Below are 21,170 nucleotides of genomic sequence, written 5' to 3'. Positions count from 1 at the left end.
CTGTGTGTGTCGAGCAAAATCTGTGCTGCTCTTTTATTTTCAGACTGACCGATGCAGTTCTTCCCGTCGGGAGTGTTCTCGTAACCCTCGTGGCAGAGGCACTGGAAGGAGCCCAGTCCGTTGATGCACTGTCCGTTCCTGCACACTTGGCCCTGGAGAGCGCTGCACTCATCGATGTCTGCGAGGTAAACCCAGCACCCAATGTCAGCACTTTCCCGACTCGGTCCAAGTCCTCGCGCCGGTGCGCGCCGCTCTTACCCATGCAGTCGTTGTTGTGCGTCAGCTCGAAGCCGGGGAAGCAGAGGCAGTTGTAGGAGCCCACCGTGTTTTTACAGGTGCCGTTCCCGCACGGCTGCCTGTCGCACTCGTCGATGTCTGAGACGCGCATGGAAACAACCAAAGAGAGGGTGTTACATTCGGACGCCGACGGTCACTCGGCGGGTTTCAGCGCACGCCGCTCACCCATGCACATGCTCTGATCAGCAGTGGCCTTGAAGCCGTTGTGGCAGAGACAGCGATAGCTGCCCTGCGTATCGATACACTCGCCGTGGCTGCACACGTTGGGGATGTCCTGGCACTCGTTCCGATCTGACAAACGCCAAACAAGAATACTAGTTTTTGACCACACAAAAAACAAACATCGAGGGACGTTTGACATTTCCCACACATCTCCGCGAGTCTGTCCACCTCCCTGAGGGAGTGGGACCTCTCAGACAGCCTGGACTCACCCACGCAGGCACCGTTAGGAGACAGCTTGAAGCCCGGCGAGCACTCGCAGCGGAAGCTGCCCGGAATGTTAATACAGTTGGCGTTACGCTGGCAAAGGTTGTCTCCGCTGCTGCACTCATCGATGTCTACAGAGCAGGAGGAGGAAGAGGTGGACGTCAATCACAGGCCCCATGACTGTCCACTCGTGTGGTTAGACAGACAGAAGGACAGGGAACCACAACAGCTCCAGTTTGACTCAGATGGGTTCTGGGTGATGGACGGAGGTGACTGTACTTGTGTATCAATAGGTGCAATTCACAAGTGTGTGCGCATGTAGGTGGGTGTGTTTTGGTGTAAAGAGGGAAGCACAGCCGTCCTTGGTCTCACCTTCACAGATGAGCAATATGTTGTTGTAGCTGAAGCCCATCGGACATTCACAGCGGAAGCTCCCGATCTGGTTGATGCAAACTCCGTGGGCGCAGATGCCGGGGATCTCTCTGCACTCGTCGATATCTGAACAGATCAACGGCATCAAATCAGAGAGGAAACTGCTTCTGAACTGTTCCGCCTGTGTTCGGTCCTTACCGATGGGTTTTCCGGTGTGGATGTCGATGATGAAGCCAGGGGCCTGGTTACCACACAGCAGCCGATACTCCGCTGTAACAGACAGCAGGACGTTTGTGGATGTGTGTTGGTGGTTATTTTAGAGGTGTTTTATGGCGTGTGTGTGTGTGTGTGTGTGTGTGTGTGTGTGTGTGTGTGGACACTCACAGGAAGCATGAGTTGGACAGGCTTCGCACGGCTTGTTCCAGGCTTTCCCTACATTGTAGGCGCAGCAGCACATCTTCTTGGTCATGTTGAAGGACAGCTCGTTCTCGCAGGTGTCGTTGAAGTTGCGGTAGCACACGCTCTTCCTCATGTCTGCGTCGAGGAGAGGACGGAGGGAAGGACTGAAAGTCTCCTTTTGCAAAGAAACCAAACAGAAACTGTCTCCATATCCTCCTCCGTCTCACCCATGCAGTTGTTTCCCCCGTTGACCTGCATGTACTCGGGGGGGCACACGCAGGTGTAGTTGCCCTCGGTGTTGTAGCAGGTACCAGGGCCGCAGATCCCGATGCTGCTCCTGCACTCGTCGATGTCTGTGAAGAGACGTGGACGAGTGGAGGCGGGTGGTGGATTAACTCCTCCGCTGCTGTAAGACTGAGCACGTTCCCGCGTGGGTTCTTACCCTCACAGATGCGAGTTTCCTCATTCAGGTAGTAGCCTGCTGGACATTCGCACTGGAAGCTGCCAAAGGTGTTAATGCAGATTCCACCCTGGCAGAGACCCGGCAGCTCCTGGCACTCATCGATATCTGGAGGAGAGTTCGCACCGTTACACTATTCCGCCCGATGTGTGACTGTAGCTGCGGCTGGAGAGCGGACAGTTACCTTCCAGGATGACGGTGATGGGGTTGGGCCTGAAGCCCTCCCCTCCAGGACAGAGAGTCTTGTATTCCGCTGCAGACAAAACACAGGAGTTAGAGCGAACTTCCATTTCAGACAGAGACGGAAAGAGCTTTGACATCTTGCGACTGGGATTATTGGCATTACAGGAGTTGCTGGGGGGGCACAGTTCACACGGGTTTCCCCAGGCTCCTCCCAGAGAACAGCAACAGGAAGCGCGCGTCACACCCACGCCGATCTCTAGGCTGCAGGAGATTCCTCCATCGCCGCGCGCGTTGGTGTCCAGGAAGCAGTTGCCAACACGGGTATCTGAAGACGCACACGTACAAGGGGGAGTTGTCACCGTCGCCCAGAGCAACAGCGAGATTCAACTCTCACATTTCGGTCCGTTTATTAAAACAGTGAGTATGTTCGAAAACCAAAACAATTTTTTTTTATGTATCTATATTTTCTTTATTTGAGACCAGCCTCTGATTTAAATGGGTCTGACTCACCCACACAGCCCACTCCGGTGGGATTGAGCTCAAAATCAACGGGACAGTTACACATGTAGTTTCCTGGCGTGTTCACACACAGGCCGTTGATGCAGTTCACGGGGTCGGCGCATTCGTTGATGTCTGCAGGGACACACACGAGGTGAGCAGCGTCCCCAACACACACCCCTCTGACATGTAGGAACCTCTGTGTTCCTCTGAACACTGGGACGGCCTCACGTCCACACTCACCAGTGCAGTTTCCCCCACTGCGGTCCAGTTCGTAGCCGTCATCGCACACGCAACGGAACATCCCCGGAAGGTTCTGGCATGATCCGAACACGCAGATGTTCTGGAAATTACACTCGTCGATGTCTGCGGCAGAGAAGTCGCTAGAGTCAGGGAGGAATAAAACGGAGGGAGGAATAAAACGTGGCGGCGTGGGAGCAGCACCTTGACAGGCCTTGCTGTCTTCAGTGGGGGTGAAGCCCATCTCGCACTCGCAGCGGTACCCGCCGGGAGCGTTCAGGCACTGGCCGTTCTCGCACAGGTTCACGTTGTCCGCGCACTCGTCCATGTCTGCAACAGAGTGCAACGTTACTGCAGGTGAACCAACTCTGGAAGAGCCACCCTCAGAGATTCAGCTGTCGTCCGTACCAGAGCAGGAGAACCCGTCCCCGACGAAGCCGTCCTTGCAGGCACACCTGTAGGAACCCGGCGTGTTGACGCAGTCGGCGTTCAGATTGCAGTTGTGGTCTTCCCCGGAGCACTCGTCCTGATCTACAGAAGCACAGGGGGAAAAAAGAGCTCCAGCAACTCCCTCAGGCCTGGTGCCCTGGGCACCATGTGATCGAGCACTTACCCACACACTTGATGCCATCGCCGATCCAACCGTCCCGACAGCGACACTTGAAGCTGCCGGGAACGTTGATGCAGGCGGCGTGCATGTCGCAGTTGTGAGCCCCGATCTCACACTCGTCCACATCTAGACGTACACAAAGAAGAGTCATTCCAAAACGAAGAAATATGCTCCTGTTTGAAACGAGCTACTCAGACCCTGGTGTCGGTCTGTCTGTGTGTACCTGTGCAGCCCGTGGAGCCCTTATTGACAAAATAGCCCAGCTGACAGTGGCAGATGAAGGAGCCTTTGGTGTTCTCACAGTCGCCGTGGAGACAGATGTTTGGGTTCAAGTCACACTCGTTCACATCTGTATGGACGGATTAAAGCATGAACTTCCTGATGGGGGCATGTGGTTTGGTTAAGGACCGTCTGTCCTCTCACCGATACACGTCCTCATGTCCATGGACGCCATGAAGCCGTCGTAGCAGAGGCAGCGGTACTCCCCGGGAATGTTGGTGCACTGGCCTCCGTCACAGATGTCTGGCGTCTCCTCACACTCGTCGATATCTGACGAAAGCACAAACGTGTTGATTGGAGTGAGCCACAGCTGCGAGCAGAACGGGTGACACAGGTGTGTTGTCGCTGCACACCTGTGCAGGTCATGAGGTCTGGCATGAGCGCATAGCCTTCACTGCAGCTGCACTCGTAGCTGCCTTCTGAATTGGTGCAGTGGGTTTCACAGCCTCCGTTCATGATGGTGCATTCGTCAATATCTGCAAAGGGAGGCAACAGACGGGTCTCATTAGGTTCCACAGGTGACAATAGTTGTTTCTCAACATGTGGACTTGCATTCCATCAATTGCTGCCCAAGTGCTATTCCAATGCTAAGTACCCAATTATTGCAACGTACACTCCAAGTGTGTACTTGCTTATCAAGTATGTATCCGACCAGTATGGACTGGGGACAGCTAGGTGTCCCGGGGACAGCTAGGTGTCCCACCATGCTTTTCATCTCAGCCAGCAACAGCAGCAGTAATTGCAGGAAGTGTGTACTTTTAGGTGTACTCCTCAAGTCCGTACTCGCCAACTTCGTATTGAGACTGGAGCCACTCACCTACGCAGCTCTGCCGGTCCGGGGTGGCCTGGTACCCAGTGTCACAGGAACACTGGAAGGTTCCTGCCATGTTGATGCACTGACCGTTCTTGCACAGGTTTTCACTCAGCTGGCACTCGTTCACATCTGACGGAACAGAATAAGGTGACAACCAGCACTCCTCGGGTTCTAGACGTTTTTTCCAACATCTTGCCGACCTTCACAGGCAGATCCATCCGTGCTGAGCGAGTGTCCGGGGGGACATTCACACTCGTAACTTCCCTCTGTGTTGAGGCAGGTTCCTCCGCGGCACAACATGGGGTTCCTCTCGCACTCGTCGATGTCTGTGAGGGCAGAGAAGGTGATGTTAGCCATGTCGGGCTCGGGTACCAGTTCAGGGCGGCGCTGGGAAAGGCTCTGCGTTAGGCACCCATGCAGTTCTTCATCATCATGAATCCGCTCTCGTAGCCCTCGAAACATTCGCACTCGAAGCTGCCGGGGGTGTTGACGCAGGTGCCGGGGCCGCACAGGTCCGGCGAGATGCGACACTCGTCGATGTCTGAAAGACAAAAGCTGCTGACTGTCCGATGGAGACCAGAATCTGACGGAGTGCCTGTGGCGTCCCCTCACACCTGTGCAGTTCCTCTCCTCCGCAGTCAAAGCAAAGCCGCTGTTGCAGCGACACTTGAAACTCCCGATGGTGTTCCGGCAATTTCCGTAGGTGCAGAGACTCTGGAACACTTTACACTCGTTCACATCTGCAGGCGAATCAGGAAAGATGGCGTCAGGAATGAATCTGATACAGTTTCACTGAATGAAGAGGACGATTCTGGGCTTTAATGACCACGTTTAGATGTAATCTGATTACCCAGCGGTGGGTTCTGTGGGACCTTCCTGCTCCATATTAGCTGGCTGTTTACACTGGGGAGGGTTTTAATGATGAAGAGTTTGAAATAGTCTGACCTATCTTGGCTGACGTTCCCGACTAAAGGATCGTCTTTATCCAAACAAGAGTCCATTTCAGTGTTGGGAAGGAACGGAGTGACTCCATCTACCTTTGTAGAAGGGCCTCCCAGTCAGAATGTCCCCCCTGTTGGCAAAGCCGTTCCCTCGGGGGCAGATTGCATTGAATTCTGGTGATCCGGGTTTGGGACACTCCTCGCAGTCGACGCCCCAGGCGGTGCCCACGGTGCAGCAGCACATGTCCACGCGGTATCTCCCAGGCAACGGCTCGCCGCACTCGTCCTCGTGCCACTTCAAGTAGCACTGCTCACTCCGCAGGTCTGCAAATCCAGAATTAAAGTTAAGGTCAGGTGGGGGGGAAGGGGAGTCCTGGTACAAACACGGGCTTGTGCTTGATTCTTACCAACACACGTTCGCCCGGTGCTGTCCAAGGTGAGACCCTCGGCACACTCGCAGCGGAAGGAGCCCTGGGCGTTTACACAGCGGCCGTTGGTGCACACGCCAGGGAACACCTCACACTCATTAATGTCTGTAGGAGAGAGCACAGGGGGGTTTCTACCACGGGGCCGTTGTGCGTCACAGGAGCTGTTAGCGCCACGTTTTTACCTTCGCAGACGAGCCCCTTCATACGAGCAAGCCCCCGAGAGCAGGAGGTGTCTGAGGAGACCAGAGGAGACTGTGTTTGATTCACTGTTTAATTCATTCATATACTTTCACACAATTGAACTGACCGATCTCGCAGGGTTCGCAGGGGCTCCCCCAGGCCGCCCCCAGCGTGGAGCAGCACTCGGACTTCAGCGTGGCTCCGTTGATGTTGACCTCGCAGCGGTTGTCCTGTATGGTCAGCCAGCAGGTACTCTTCATGCTGTCTGTGGAACCACGGCAACGACAACAACCACGTGAGGAACTAGAACCACAGCCGGGCTCGGCCCTGTTCAAACCACAGACCTGAGCCGCTGACAGGGCAGTAGTGCTCACTTAGTGACTTTTTAGCCACGGTATCATTTGTCTCCTGCATTAGTCATGATAACATCCCAAAAATAACAACAGAACAGTGGAAGCCAGCACACAATGACCTGCTGCCTGCCAGCCTGAATGTGAGGCTCTTTTGTTTTCACTCTTCCTGACACGAATGTAATAGATGGTGTGATTGCTGAGAACCGTGTTTGGTTTATGTTAGCCTTGTTAGCTGCCACTGGGCTGGAAAAGACAGGATTCAATTTCGTGCGCTGGAGGAGGAAAACAACAGGACGAGTCTTTGTCCTCCTCAGACATTTATCTCTGGAAATAACAGTGGAAATTTAAAAGAATCTTCCTGATGGAGAAGATGAGGAGTAGGAGGTTTGATGAGACAGAAACCAATGATCAGCAACTCCAGTTCAGGGGTTCAAAGTTCAAGGTTAAAGGTATCTTCGCTTACGGGATGCCTCAAGGTTCCATCTTGGGCCCTTCGTTATTTCTGTTGGGCGTATCACATCACTGCTCTTTTTTTTTTTCCAAAAACACGGTTTTCATTTGGAAGTTGAGCGCTAAGAACCATAAAGTTGTCCATGGCTTCACTGCATCCAGGCTGGATTATTGCAGAGCTCCAAGCTGCTGTTTGTTTTTAAAAGCTTGAAAGGTCTCGGGTTCCTGTATCCTGCTGACCTTCTCGCTCAAGCTTTGAGGTCAGCATCAGTGATCATTTGATGTGCTGACGCTCTTGAGATTGCAAATCCTTTCTGACCACTCACTGGCTTTCTCAGGCTGAGCTCTTCAACCTTTCGATTTCTTATTTGCTCCGCTCTACAGTTCTGCAGCTCATTTACATAACAGCGTATTCCTCCTGATATAAATTCATTTTACCTTCGACCTTTGTATCCTAGTGTTACAAAACTGCAGAGCTTTGGTCCCGTTGGAGTTGATCTGGTTTCTGACATTAGCAAGGTTGCTATGACAACATCAATATATTCTCAAATGGGGGTGGAACTCTAGTATTTTCAGAGCTACCAATAAAACCAGTAAAAGTTGATCTTATCCCGTTATAATCTCAGAATCCTAGCATTTGTGGGGACAAATTGTTCCTCCAAGAGGAAGTAAGCGTGTCTAATCATTATTTTTTGTCCCATTCTGCTTGTTTTTACGACCCATCATGTGTCAGCAGAATTCTTACCCACACAGATGGTGTTGGTGGAGTCCAGTTTGCTGCCCAGCGAGCACTCACAGTTGAAGGACCCGGCCACATTGCGGCACACTCCGTTGACACACGGGCTGGAGAGGCACTCGTTGATATCTGAAACATGTGCACCCATCCCCAGTCAGAGCCAAGAGGCTGAGTCAGATCTTCACCATCACCTCTGGACAAAGTGGACACGCGTCTGCTCCCCACCACATGTTTACTGGAAGCTAAATTCAACACATCTGGCAATGATGTCGCCTCACAATGGCTGCGATTGTTGGTGGAAACAGCCGCACATGTGGACACGAGGCAAACAAACAACAAGTGTGCGTATGTGTGTGTGTGTGTGTGTGTCTGCACTCGCCTTCACAAGTCTCCGATTCGGGTTTGAAGACGAATCCTTTGGGGCAGGAGCAGGTGTAGGAACCCGGAGTGTTTCTGCACAGACCGTTGTCACAGAGCAGACGGTTCACCAGACACTCGTTGATGTCTGCAGGAAGTCGAGTGGAGGAACCGGTTAGAAGCGGGAGGTCATCGGGGAGGTTTCCCTCGTCTTTTCTAACCGACTCACCGACGCAGTTTTTGCCGCTGGTGTCAGACTCGTAACCGATGTTACAGATGCAGCGGTAGCTTCCTCTCAAGTTCTCGCAGATGCCGTTCTGACAGATGTCGGGGTCCAGCGCGCACTCGTTGATGTCTAGGGGCGAACAGGTCGTCTGTAGGTAAACGCGGACACGGCGCACGGAAAGGGCGCGGCGGACACTCACCTCTGCCATCCGCTGTGATGCCGATGCCGCTGTTGCACAAAGCCTGGAACTCGGCTGAAAGATGAAAAAAACTGGTTCTTTTTTTCCCCCTTTTTCTCCAGATTAACAAAAAAGAAGCAGCTGACACGATCTGTGCGTTTAATGTCCGTTTTATACCTGAGTTTCTAGAGGGACAGGGGTAGCACGGCTCTCCAAAACCGTGCTCAGGATTAGCGCAGCAGCACTCGGACTTGGTGACGGCGCCAGGGAACGGCCGCGAGCACGTGCCCATCTTGATGGCACCGTAGCAGGTGGTCCTCATGTGAGTGTCCACACACACTCTCCCGTCGACGCCGATGGCCAGGCCGGGGGGACACTCGCAGCGGAAGGAGCCCTCCGAGTTGATGCAGCGGCCGTTCATGCAAATGCCGGGCGTCTGACACTCGTCGATGTCTGAGAAGGGGAGGAGGGGACCGTCAGCTGGCGCTTCAACTTCATCAGGTAAGACATTTAGGCGTGGAAAGGTTCACGAATTAATCGGCATTTATTCAAAAGTTATGTGCTGCACTGGGACGTGCACTGGTGCGCTCTCTGGCCAGTGACCCAAATATCAATCTGTCTTTTTCTGGACACTGCTTGAGGGTATACGGAGATGTTCTTATAAACCAAAAACTTTGGACAGAGTTAAGGCGTCTGCAAGATTTAAAAGCAGCAGATCTGTGAGTGCTCCACAGACGGCGCGCTGAGGATTCTGTTTGCCCCATGAATCATTCATACCGGTGCAGTAACGTCCATTAGGTGCTAAAGCAAAGCCAGGCTTGCAGATACACTTAAAGCTCCCGTCCTCGTTGATGCACATGCCGTTGAGGCACATGTTGGTGGTTGCACACTCGTCATGATCTGGAGGGACGCAGAGGGACAGAACATTTAGGCCCGGGTCACAAAAGCGGCAGTTTCGGGCGAAAGTTCAGCCCTATCCGAGGCTCACCGACGCAGTTCTTCCCATTGGGAGTGAGCTCAAAGCCGGCGTTGCAGATGCACTGGAAGCTTCCCTCCGTGTTGACGCAGCGGCCGTTGCGGCACATCACCCCGTTCACGATGCACTCGTCGATGTCTGCCAAGAACAGAGGAGGAAAAGCGGCGTTACAGCGACACGTCGGGGAGGAAAAGCGTTCCGCGGCACAGCGGGACGTACCGATGCAGGCCTGTTTCGTGGGTGTTCCCTGATACCCCTCATGACATCTGCAGTGATACGACCCGGGCGTGTTGACGCAGTCCCCGTTGATACAGGGGTTACTCACACATTCATCCACATCTGGAAAAGAGACAGAAAATGATGCCACTCAGAGGTTCAACGTGTGAACGTCCGCCTGCACTGAGGGAGTTCCTCCAGTCACCAGAAGAGGGCAGTGCAGTGCAGTCAACGTTCGTCCAAACGTGTGAGACGTGCCTGCAGAATGTGGCTCTTCCCACATGAGAATCAAGTCCTTCAACTCAACACTTGGAGACATTTTAGGACCTGGTGGAGGCGACAGCTTTATTCTTACCAATGCACTCTCCGCGGACGTCCTGTTTGTAGCCCATGTTGCACTCGCAGCGGTAGCTGGTGGGTGTCGGGATGCAGCGTCCGTTCAGACACAGGTTGGTGAAGTGTTTGCAAACGTCGATGGACTCGTTGACCGAGGCCGAGCCTGAGTTCATGCGGCAAAAATGTCAACAAGGTCCAAACAGACAAAGCTCCGACCCTGACTTTGCTAAAGGAAACCTCACCAATGTGTAAATTTCCTCCTCCCCCTCCTCCTCCGTTGCCTCCAAATCCGCCTCCGTTGCCTCCAAATCCGCCTCCGTTGCCCCCGAATCCTCCGCCGTTGCCTCCGAAGCCTCCTCCGTTGCCACCGTTGCCACCATTGCCACCGTTTCCTCCATTCCCATTCCCATTTGGTACGCTGGGAAACTTGAATCCGAATCCATAGGTGGGGAAATTGGTATTGGGGTAGACGTTGGGGATGCCGTGTCCTTGAGGGACGCCCACGATGCACAGACGTCTGAACTCCTCTGCAAGAGAAACAAGGTCAGCGCACGTGGTCCAGGCAGAGGCTGAGCTGCACCTCAGGTCTGCTGGTTTATCTCAGGTCTCTCATTCCACCTCCAAACATTCTGTGTCTGATCAGCTTGTGGATGATTCTGATCCAGACAGACACAATAAATCCCTCACTGTTTCCTGGCAGGACCAGAAAATGCGATAAATTCTGATGTTCTTGTTGAAATATCAAATTGGCCATTTAAACTAAATATTTTGTACTGTTTTCAGATGTTATTTTACCGGAGAGAAAGTCCGTCTGACTAATGAGTGCGAAGTGATTGGTCTGCCCTACTTTAGCATGCCGTTAGCATGCCGTTTGCTAATATAACATACCATATGTGTACTCTATAGGGTGGTATTTGCACTCTATGTTTGTGTTTGTGGGTTCTTAATTCATTATGACAAGGACACACACACATACACAGACAGAAACAGATCTGGACACACACTCGTCCTGTCTTGGCAGGCGAGTGTGTGTCCAGATCAGTAACAGATAAAGTGTGGCTCACACTCTCACGCAGAGGAAGAGCTTTCTGAAGAGCATAATGGGTCATTATCTTCGCAGAAATCTGTTCCATCTTTCTGTGTTTGGTTTGCGCTCATGACATCATGCTAATCAGTTTGAGTGGAGACGCTCTCAGACACACACACACACACACACATAAACATGAAGACTGTCACTACTGTCTCTTTTGCCAGTTCTGTGAAGCTCGTTTGGAACATGGAACATTTAGACTCTCGTGTTTATTTACTGCTTCTCCTCCTGCCAAGTTCTACACAGTCTTTTGTGAAGACTGCCAGTTTTTTTAACGGAACAATAAAGGGTGTGATTGATATTCTGTCTCGATTTCAAGCTAATATCAATCAGGCTTCAGGGATATTGGGATCTGCTCAGACAGACATTTTTAGAGAAGGATTTGTCTGATTATCTTATACGTACCAGATCCTCTGACAGGACACATCTCGGGGATCTGACCCAGAGCCCAACAACGTCCCGTGTCGCAGCAACACTGCATCTTTGTGTACTGTCCGTTCAGCTCGGCGGCGCAGCGGCCGTTAGCCAGCGCAGAGAAGCAGGTGCCAACCCGCTGGTCTGAAAGGGAGAGGAGACGCAGGTTTAAGTTAGCAAGCCAAAAAAGTGCTCGAAACCGGTGCAGAACCAAACCCAGCAACCTCAGACCTCTGCACGGACTCATGCAGGAGCCGCGCCACTTGGTTCCAAAACATAATGTCAACAAAATCAAAGATTCTGTGTTGGATTACAGTGTTTGTGTGCGGCTGTTGCAGCTAAATTCTGCAACATGTAAACATGGCTGATCAGCTCATACTTGAGTCCTGGCAAATATTTATGCCAAATTGGAGGAGCTTCCATTTGGATATTCACGTGATGAGTGTTGCTATGACTAACACAAGCAGAACCTCTGAACACTTCAGTGCCAGCGGGAGCTGGGGCCAGAGGAGCAGCGCAACATTTAAGAGATCTCATCTCTTTCAAACTGCACATCATTTAATTGTTATAACTACAATCCAATTTATTTGTGAAGTATAGCCTATGTTCTTGTAGTACCGGGCATCTTGTAGTTTAGGGCAAATATACAAACAAAGTTTGCTGTGGTGCAGTTTTTTTGTGTCGTCCAAGTGCATTTCTGACCTCACCCACAGGGGGCAGTAAAACATCGCTTTTCAGCACGACTGGTGGATCCCTTTTAAACATTTTTAGCACTTTTCCACTATTAACACCATATCCCAGGCAGGACAAGGTCACAAATAATCACCACTGTCCACACATACGAGAGCTGGACAGGTCGGGTCAAGTCCCACCGCAGAGACTGGAGAGGAAGCTTCTTTATGGGCTGGCAGCAGGAAGAGGTTGCCTGGGGTCTCAACTAACTCCAGGAATCTGAAGGGCCTCCAAAAAGGGGGCCTTATTTGTTACAGTGTTCCAGTTCAGGGTCAATGGAGCGGGAGGGGGGGGGGACTGGGGCTGAAGGAGCATGTGTGACCGGTAAATGGGGCAGAGAGGGATTTTAATGGAAAGGAGCAGGAAAAAGGCAGAGGGGGGGGGTTGGGGGCATGTGTGTTATCTTCCAAAGTGTAAAACATATGTGAGAGAAGTTTGAGCGCTTACGCAGACAAATACTGGGGAAGGGGAGAGGCGGGTTGGGGAGGGGAGGGGGCACACGTTGATTAACTCTCTAATAAGCTAGCAGTCTGGAATTAATCACTTCCATGTGGCCCAATTCTTGCCATTTACCGTAGATAGAATGCGAGCCCAGGCCTGGGTCCAGGCCCGGTTCCAGGTCCGGTACAGTCCAGTTAACATGTGATTATACATGACGAGTCCTTCCTGCACTTCCAGAACACGCACAGAAAGGCACATGCAAACATGCAGAATGTAGAGAAAAGCTAGCAAAGGACAGAGACGCTCCACACGACCAAGCAGGCTGGGTGGGGGGGGGGGGGGGGGTAATGCTGCTGCCGACTTAAACTGGATCCAGACCCTCACAGGCATATGCTTTCATTTTGGACTGCATTTTTACAGACTGACTGACTGACTGACTGACTGGACAGGTCTTCTCCACGTTTAAAGCATCCAAGGTGTGAAAGAGCATTAGCCTCTGATTATGCCCCCCCCCCCCCCTCCTGGCAGCTGTTAGCGGTCCAATCCTCCACAGCTGATTATCCGACAGGAGGGCCAAAACACCTCGAGACACAAGGGACGAGCCGCGGGCCAACACCGGACACACAGCTCTTACAACAGGAAGAATTCTGAAGTTCATCAGGATAAAAAGGACACAAAGGCGGGACGAGACGTCATGTGACTGGACCCGAACTCATCCGGTCTGCTTTTGATTCCAGTGGGAAGTGGGACGAGCGATTAAAGCAAAAGGATTCGCGGTGGCGGCGGCGGCCACCTGCTGTATTTTCACTCTCCTTTTTTACGCCCTCCTACCCTGCTGCTGGCTGAGGGGCTGGAACCTATAACTGAAGTAAGCGAAGCGCAGGAAGAAAACGTCAAAGATTGAGGAGAAACAGTGCAGGGGGAAACGGGGCAACAGATATGGGAGACACGGAACAAAGAGAAAGCGGAGAGGATGGACGGACGCACAGCAGAGTCAACGCAGAGCCTTTTCCACGCTTTTCTCCAAGCGAGCTCCGCCAGGATCCAGCTGAAATATGGAGACAGTTGCAGCGTCTCCACCGGGCAAAGCAGGAAGGAGGAGGGGGGGAATGCAAAATATGGACACACATAAAGCCAAACAGATGGAGAGGGTTTAAGGTTTGGGCGAGCGCGCGCACATTTAGGATGGTCTGCCTCATTTCTGCTCCTCCCTTCAACTCTTCCATTTTTTTAGGAACACACAACCTTCACACACTCTCCTGCATAGGTCTGCTTCAACAACCCCCCCCCCCAAAAAAAAATGGAACACATGGAACATGATGGAGGGTAGAGAGCAGAGAGGAGAAAATTCACAATGAAGTCTCTTCTTGAGAGGTCGGGGAGGGGCGCCGACGGGGTCGTCAATGAAACCGGGCCTGTTCGGCCGTCTGATGATCAAAGCTCTGCAGGCCGGGCTGTCTCATCAAAGCCATGGAAGGAAGCGGGGGAGGGAGCTGGGCGGCTACACGTCAGCGTTCTGGGTTCTGGCGGGCCGAGGGAGCGTGCAAACAAGGTCCAAAAACACCAAGCACTCACCCATGCACCTGGAGCCGTCGGTGCTGGAGACGTAGCCTCGGGGACAGTTGCAAACGTAGCTGCCGGCAGTGTTGGTGCATTCTCCTCCGTCACACACGCCCGGGATGGTGCTGCACTCGTCAATGTCTGGAGCACACAGCACAACACACGTGTCATGGGGTCGCGCGGGCTTCTCCCTCCTGTTGCGTTTCAATGGCAGTTCCCACCGTGGGTGTAATAAACCAGACAGGTTAGCTGCATCATCTGTGGTTTTTAGGACGCGTCACTCTTATTTTTCTTACATATACGTAATTACAGCACCACTTTGGGCCATAATGACTGCATTAGTGCAGACGTGGCCAGGCGGTAATGTGTGTGTGTGTGTGTGCACCTGTGCCCTTTCATTGACAAAGTGGTGGGTGTGTTCGTGTTTGTCTTTGTAGGGGCGGACACATCGGTGAGGATGTGCGAAGCTGCAGCTGCTTCGGGAATCTGAGGAAGCGTTCTTCTCCTGCTGACTCACGTCTGAGGGCAGGAGGCTGGAAAAAGCTGGCCAGATAAACACCTGTGTGTGTGTGCGTGTGTGTGTGTGTGTGTGAGAGAGGGGGACACGTGAATAAATGCCCTTGCCACCCGCTAACGTTTGTGCAGCTGAACAGAAACACTCGGCTAACAAGTGTCATGTCATCTTCCATGGTCGGGTAATGAGAAAGTCTGAGGATGCTGCGACTGTTTCTTTGTTCAACACTAACAGCTGGTTTCAACCCAAACGACTGTATTTATGGAAGGAAAATGGAAGGAGACGGAGAAAAAGGAGGAGGGGGCCTGTTAAGGACAGCCTGGGCTGCATGGAACCAGGTGCCTTTTGCCCAGAGTGACATCTTAAGTGCAGCCGATCCTTAACTAAGCTCCGCCAAGTTCACCGTGAAAGCTTTCAGTCAGCCTTTTCCCTGGAAACGGCCTCCTGAGGACGGTCCGCTCTGATTGTTAGTGAGATTTCGCTAAACGCGGGTTTCCTGTCGGTCTGTGCCAGGCACACAACCGCTGCTGCTCCGGGTTTCGCTGATTTGCATACAGGGAAAACCGGTTTGTTGGACGAAGCCCGGAGAGAAAAAAAACATGTTTTTCTCCATAAAAAATCAACAACTTAAGAGCTTCCAAACATGTTTGATACCCTTTAACAGTGGGCCAGTTGCCAGGGACCAGTTTTACTTGGTGTCCTGGATCTAAAATATCACCAGATGGTGTTTTCTTTTGAACCTCTTCCCACGTCTCTCCAGATCCGGTGGTGGCGTTCGCCCAGAAGCCCCGATGACGTCTCCCTCCATCAGCTCCGACACAAATCACATTGATGTTTGTCACGATAACCGAACCAGAGGAGCACAGAGGCTCTCCGTCCGGGCTCTAAGCAGCCCGTAGACGTGTGGTCCTTCAGGGGAACCGATTTCTCTGACTAAGACCACGGCGGCTCTGGTCCAGGAGGGACGCTTCCTGCCTGGATAACCTGAATGCCACGATGGTTTAACTCCAATTGTCACTTTCTACGTGCACGTGCAGGCCCAAACGTCTAAACTCGGAATGTTAAACACCTTCCCCCGGGATTTGTCAGCTGATCCCAGTAAATCCATTGTTATCGCAAAGTGCACGCCATGATGGGTCCCACACGGCCAAAACCACATGCCAAATTCAAGAAAATTGACTGCAGGAAATATTCTCTCCAATCTGGTTTCAGTTATATCCGTCATTAGCTCATGCAGATTGTTTCATTTGAACTGTTTATGTCGTCTTCTTAGATCAGACTTGAAAAGCTTCATAAATCTTCATTTGTCTTCGCTCTGATGGGAAGTGTACTGGAAACTGTCGATTTCAAGGGTCACTGGGGGGCTGGAGACCATCCCAGCCATCACTGGGAGAGAGGTAGGAATACACCCAGGACAGGTCACCAGCCCATCACAGGACATATGCACACACACACACACACATTCACACCAAGGAACAATTCAGGGTCCCCAATCAAATTGATGCATTTTGGGGACACTGGAGAAAAACCCACACAGGCACTGGGAGAACATAAAAGCTCCACAGAGCAAAGGCCAGACCTGAAATTGAATCCACACCTTCCTTGCCATACTGGAATGTGTATTTATCCAGACCTTCTTGAACTCACCTTCACACTTGTGGCTGGTGTCGCTTTGTCGGTGGCCGGCGGGACATTTACACTCGTAGGACCCAACAGTGTTGATGCAGTTGCCTCCTGCGCAAAGACCCGGCACAGCCTGGCATTCATCCACATCTACCATGGGAAGGAAAAAGTATGAAATTAGGGGATTACTGAAACCTACACAGTTAAAATTAGGCCTCCAACTAACTAAACACACATTCAGAACGATGCAGTTTCTGCTTTTCTGTGTGAGCTGCGTCTTGGCGCCGGTTCTAATGCGTATGATCCTTTCCCAGAAAGACCCTTGTTTCAACAGAAAATGGGTTTTCGAAGTGTACATTTTTCCCACAGGGAATGAGTCATTTTTCCCAGTATTTTGGACCTGGCACGTGGGAGGGTGCTCACCAGCAGCAGGTTTACGTGACGCGTGAGCATGGACTCAGCAGGCAGCATAAACACCATCTGAAGGCAGGAGGAGGAGTCTGGACTTTGCGATTCTGGGTCAGGTGAACTTGGAGCTGAACAAGCCCGTGAGCACTTCTGGATGCGGCGCATGAGACGAGATGACTGGGCTCATTTAGCCAAGGTAACGACCTCCACATGTGTCCCATATTGATGTAGGCTTATTGCCAGTCGTAGGTTATTCCAGATTATTATGGTAGTTATTAGAGAGGGTCTGTGTGTGTGTGTGGAGGAGGGGAAGGAATGTTAATAAAAGAAGATCGTATTTTACTTGTTTATCTTATATAATCTTACTCTTTTTGATCTATTCTGCCAGAGGGACGGGATTGGGATGCCCAGTACGGACCGGCAGGTGTGCGCAGCATGATGAGCAGCAAGAGTCCAGCTAGTCTGGCACACTAACCCGGATTTGTTTGACAAGAAAATTGGCATTTTAAATCGTGACATTCCACTCGTCTGACCTTGACAAGCTCCGGTGCGGATGTTGGGGATGAACCCCCGCCTGCAGGGGTGCGGCTGGGCGGGGCACTGCTCGCAGGGGTGTCCCCAGGCCCGGCCGATGGTGGCGCAGCAGAGGGTTTTGGTGCAGATGATCCCACTGAGTTGGCCCTGACACATCTGGTTGTTGACCTGAGTGAAACACGGCCCGGTCCGGTAGTCTGTGCGGGGAAAGAGGCACGAATACACCATTAGGTCATGGAAAATACATTTCCCACAATGCATAAGGCCATATGAGGTGACGTGACACCGCTTGTGTCACCTAAAGACGTCCTCCCTGCAGTTAACTCTCCCTCTTTTCTTGTGTGAACAACAACGAACGGAGAGACAGATGCGGAAACACAATGGCACAACATGAGAGGATGATGTGAGGAGACTCAACGGGCTTTTAATCACGTCGTCACAGTTTCGGTGTTTGTGTTTAGTCTTTGGAGCAGCAGTCGCCTTAAAACGAGTGTTTACAAGTAGCCGATTTTTTACGAGGGCTTTAGAAGAATGATTTGAGTGTTGGTAGCAGCATAAATCAGGACCAGGATCTAATCAGGATGTGTGACTTGTTTATTAGAACTGTGTGTACTGAGCTACAAAACTGGATTTGTTTTTCACCATGGATCGAACAACACGACTGGAATGTCTGCTATGCTCCGTCCTAACAGCTAACCAGCTGTGTGCGAATTCCCACACGGTCATGGTCGGAACAATGATGGGTTCTGAGCTCGTCCGTTGACTAACTTCCACTGTGACATTGGACCATCTCAAAAGAGCGTCGAGCTGGTAGCCCGAGTCCTCAAACCCCCCGTTAAATCTCAAACTGGCCACTAGCATCACGCTCAAATCCACTGACTTGGACAATCCGTAAAACCCCATTTAGGACTGAGGGTCCCTGCCAGAGGTTTAGCAGATAACATTCTGACAGAACCCACTAAATGTGAGCGCTCAGCTCGGCTTGTTTAGTTTCTTAAAGTTCCTAATGGAGAAAAGTCAGTTGGGATCATCCGGCAGCGGCAGCAGCAAAAAAAGAGAAGGCGAGAGTAGCATCCAAGGTCCACGGAGTATACATGTGCGCTGAATTAAACAGACATGCATACACATGCTTTCTCAAGCAGGGCTCTGTCTTTTTCCACACACGTGCATCCACAAGAATGCGCAGTACGCGGAGAGCTCGGCATCCAGCCGGCCCGACCCCAGCAACAACAACAGCCTGCTCGAAAGAGACCGTCACCGTCTGCAGCCGGCGGTTTCATTGATCATCTCTATTGTTGTGAATGGAATCTCTTTCCCCTCCGGCACCGGGATATTTTTATTCTCTTATTATTGCCTGTGGCCCCTTGCCAGGGACCACCTAGTCGTCCTGACCTCTCACCCAGATCACGGCGGAGGCTGGGGAGCTCGTATTGGGCTGTGTTAACGGGATGTGATGTCTGGTAGCCGAGCCAAATACGAATTTAAAAAAAATCTGGCTTTACAAAAGACCGGGACAATTAGGCTTTGCACCGATGAAAGGTGGATTAAAATAGGATTAATACAGAAAAAGCTGAGGTGAGAAAATATTTAAGCCCGTCTGGAACTCTGAGCTGCCTGGGAAACCATTTTTCCATCAAGCCCGTCCAGCTGTGGGACGACAGGACTGGACGATGACCTGAACAGTAGACTGGGCAAAAAAACTATGGCCCAACCAATTTGGATTCATTAATAACTGCTGAAATATTTATTAAACTGCCAGATGTGTATGTGTGTGTGTGTGGGGGGGGGGGGGGGTGTCTGTGTAAGATAAGACCCTTAAAATATGAGTGGATCACACTGAAACTGAGCCATCATTATTCCTGCATGGTTTTCTGTGACAAGAGGTCAGCAGGTCAAATGAATGTGTGTGTGTGTGTGTGTGTGTGTGTGTGTGTGTGTGTGTGTGTGTCTTGGGGGCGTGAAGCCTCTAGACTTTATTCAGCTGGAAGATTTGCTCAGAGACTAAACGTCATGCTGTTACTTACCTGTTAAAAAATCCTGTGCGTGTGTGTGTGTGTGTGTGTGTGTGTGTGTGTGTGTGTGTGTGTGTGTGTGTGTGTGTGTGTGTGCAGACCCAGCACATGCACATGTCTGGCCCCTCTTGCGGAATCTCTGATTACATCGAGCATATGCGTGCATGCGTGCGTGCGTGTGTGTGTGTGCTGCGCGTGTTTCCTGCAAATGTGGATACAAATAAATCATTTTAATGTGTTGCCTTGTTTGTTTTGGTGTGTTTATCTTCATCACGCTGAACCAACTTTAGTCTTATCAGAACTTTTATCAGCCTGAAATCTCCGGGTCGTTCCTCGGGGTCTGTGATCATTTTGTGTTTCACGCACTCAAAGCAGGCACCTAAACGCACCACAGCAGAAACAACTGTGGGAGAATTGTAGCGTTGGAGATAAGATGGTCTACCAGCATCAAGTGTGTGTGTGTGTGTGTGTGTGTGCGCGTGTGTGTGTGTGTGTGCTTGCGTGTGTAAAAGCAGCTACATCGTTCACGTCACACATGGGAAATCTGCGGAAAGCAGCTTGAAAAGTGCATTTGCTGACTGTGACGTCCTCGTTGCTGCAGATTACAAACGCCGTCTTTCTTTTCGCAGCTATTTTTATGTTTTGTTATGTGTTTTCCCATCGTCACGCCGCCGTCCAGCAGCGGGACAGGACTCCAGACGAGTCACACTCCAGGCTCCATCAACAGCTGCCACTCCAGGGACGTGTTACTTACTCGGTGAGACAGAGTTCTTTTTTAAGTGCGGCCAGAGCGAATCTGTCCCGTTTCTCACATCCATCAAAGAGCCCGAGAAGCTCCTCAAACATGGACTGTGGGGGCTCCAGGCCGCGGTGAATAATGGCCTCGTCTCTTTGGTTGTTTACAAGAGAAATCATTAAACTTTCGCTCCCATGTGAAAACTCTACAAAGGGCCAGAGGGAAGTGATGCCTAAGGTGAGAGTAAAAACCCAATTATTTTTTTATTGATTTGTTCAACACGGCATCTGTAAAGATTTATTCCTTCCTTTGTCGATTAATCGCTCATTATGTGTCTTTTATTAGCACAACAAGAGTCAAAGCCGTCCAAATTCTATCTGGACCAGAAAGCTCTGGTGTTATCCAATAAACCTGATATTTTTGTTTTGGGGGAGGAAATCAGAATTTAGAAACCAAAAAAGAAGCGAGAACAACACTTTAAAAAGGCCCTGAACCCACAACCTTCATGCCATGAGGCTAACCTGCCAACTAGCTAATAGCGTTCGCCATCTGCCCCCCAGACAACTGAGCTGAGGATCATTGGGACGCACAAATCTGTCCACCATAATCGAGTCATGAGGTGCAGGTAGAGGCCAAGAGGAGGAGAGCCAGGCAGTTCTGTGGCCTGAGATCTGGTGGCTGCGGACGCCGGATGAGAGGTCCGAGTCAGACTGTCGTCAGTGCAGAGTGCAGCAGGTCCATGTTTTTGTGCTGCTGAGGCCAAGTTCTGATTCTACTATCCATGTGACTCAGACCGGGGGGGGGGGGGGGGGGGCTCGGTGTGTTCTGTAGCTCATCTTTGTCAGGAATGCTCTTCTGGTTAACGGGAATGCCGTTCATGCTCCCAGAACTTCTGCTAATTGGCTGTTTTCTCTTATTTGGACAATTCTGGGTAAACCTGTCGGATGTCACCGCTACTGCTGCTTTTCTTGCATTAATAAAACACCGACACGGATGTTGACAGCAGAAGTTGAGTTGCGAAACACGGTAATCAAAGAACTATCTGTATGAGTAACTCTGTGGTCATACTTTCACTGCCTGATTAATCAAAGTTTACTGGATTTATTGTCTCTGAATCACGCAACAAAAACGGCTGTCATAACAACAGGAAC

The 21,170-nt window shown here is 51.3% G+C and overlaps 1 protein-coding gene across 4 annotated transcripts in view; it reads right to left on the bottom strand.

Moving 5' to 3' along the window:
* Positions 1 to 21,170, bottom strand: part of fbn2b (fibrillin 2b) — a 40,336-nt gene that overhangs the window by 6,781 nt on the left and 12,385 nt on the right. For 3 of the 4 annotated variants that reach the window (XM_003974206.3, XM_029828022.1, XM_029828021.1), the window contains exons 7-47: positions 17,271 to 17,468; positions 16,354 to 16,479; positions 14,208 to 14,333; positions 11,451 to 11,603; positions 10,198 to 10,482; positions 9,975 to 10,118; positions 9,623 to 9,742; positions 9,416 to 9,541; positions 9,205 to 9,327; positions 8,605 to 8,880; positions 8,449 to 8,502; positions 8,253 to 8,378; positions 8,046 to 8,171; positions 7,676 to 7,795; positions 6,255 to 6,392; positions 6,130 to 6,180; positions 5,927 to 6,052; positions 5,616 to 5,843; positions 5,193 to 5,318; positions 4,991 to 5,119; positions 4,779 to 4,904; positions 4,582 to 4,707; positions 4,118 to 4,240; positions 3,909 to 4,034; positions 3,709 to 3,834; positions 3,489 to 3,611; positions 3,284 to 3,406; positions 3,080 to 3,205; positions 2,879 to 3,001; positions 2,648 to 2,770; positions 2,301 to 2,462; positions 2,139 to 2,207; positions 1,937 to 2,062; positions 1,722 to 1,847; positions 1,480 to 1,629; positions 1,294 to 1,365; positions 1,096 to 1,221; positions 729 to 854; positions 463 to 588; positions 259 to 375; positions 50 to 178 (exon numbers count right to left, since the gene is read on the bottom strand). In XM_003974206.3, coding sequence (XP_003974255.1) covers positions 50 to 178; positions 259 to 375; positions 463 to 588; positions 729 to 854; positions 1,096 to 1,221; positions 1,294 to 1,365; positions 1,480 to 1,629; positions 1,722 to 1,847; positions 1,937 to 2,062; positions 2,139 to 2,207; positions 2,301 to 2,462; positions 2,648 to 2,770; positions 2,879 to 3,001; positions 3,080 to 3,205; positions 3,284 to 3,406; positions 3,489 to 3,611; positions 3,709 to 3,834; positions 3,909 to 4,034; positions 4,118 to 4,240; positions 4,582 to 4,707; positions 4,779 to 4,904; positions 4,991 to 5,119; positions 5,193 to 5,318; positions 5,616 to 5,843; positions 5,927 to 6,052; positions 6,130 to 6,180; positions 6,255 to 6,392; positions 7,676 to 7,795; positions 8,046 to 8,171; positions 8,253 to 8,378; positions 8,449 to 8,502; positions 8,605 to 8,880; positions 9,205 to 9,327; positions 9,416 to 9,541; positions 9,623 to 9,742; positions 9,975 to 10,118; positions 10,198 to 10,482; positions 11,451 to 11,603; positions 14,208 to 14,333; positions 16,354 to 16,479; positions 17,271 to 17,468 — 5,475 coding nt within the window. The remainder of the gene's footprint in view (positions 1 to 49; positions 179 to 258; positions 376 to 462; positions 589 to 728; positions 855 to 1,095; positions 1,222 to 1,293; positions 1,366 to 1,479; positions 1,630 to 1,721; positions 1,848 to 1,936; positions 2,063 to 2,138; positions 2,208 to 2,300; positions 2,463 to 2,647; positions 2,771 to 2,878; positions 3,002 to 3,079; positions 3,206 to 3,283; positions 3,407 to 3,488; positions 3,612 to 3,708; positions 3,835 to 3,908; positions 4,035 to 4,117; positions 4,241 to 4,581; positions 4,708 to 4,778; positions 4,905 to 4,990; positions 5,120 to 5,192; positions 5,319 to 5,615; positions 5,844 to 5,926; positions 6,053 to 6,129; positions 6,181 to 6,254; positions 6,393 to 7,675; positions 7,796 to 8,045; positions 8,172 to 8,252; positions 8,379 to 8,448; positions 8,503 to 8,604; positions 8,881 to 9,204; positions 9,328 to 9,415; positions 9,542 to 9,622; positions 9,743 to 9,974; positions 10,119 to 10,197; positions 10,483 to 11,450; positions 11,604 to 14,207; positions 14,334 to 16,353; positions 16,480 to 17,270; positions 17,469 to 21,170) is intronic. The other variant, XM_029828023.1, reaches the window with a different exon arrangement.

This window comes from Takifugu rubripes, chromosome 20 (assembly GCF_901000725.2).
Source record: "Takifugu rubripes chromosome 20, fTakRub1.2, whole genome shotgun sequence".
In the NCBI taxonomy this organism is placed as follows: Eukaryota; Metazoa; Chordata; class Actinopteri; order Tetraodontiformes; family Tetraodontidae; genus Takifugu; species Takifugu rubripes.
The sequence above is the reverse complement of the archived record's forward strand: the minus strand, read 5'-3'. Positions and strand labels throughout refer to the sequence as shown.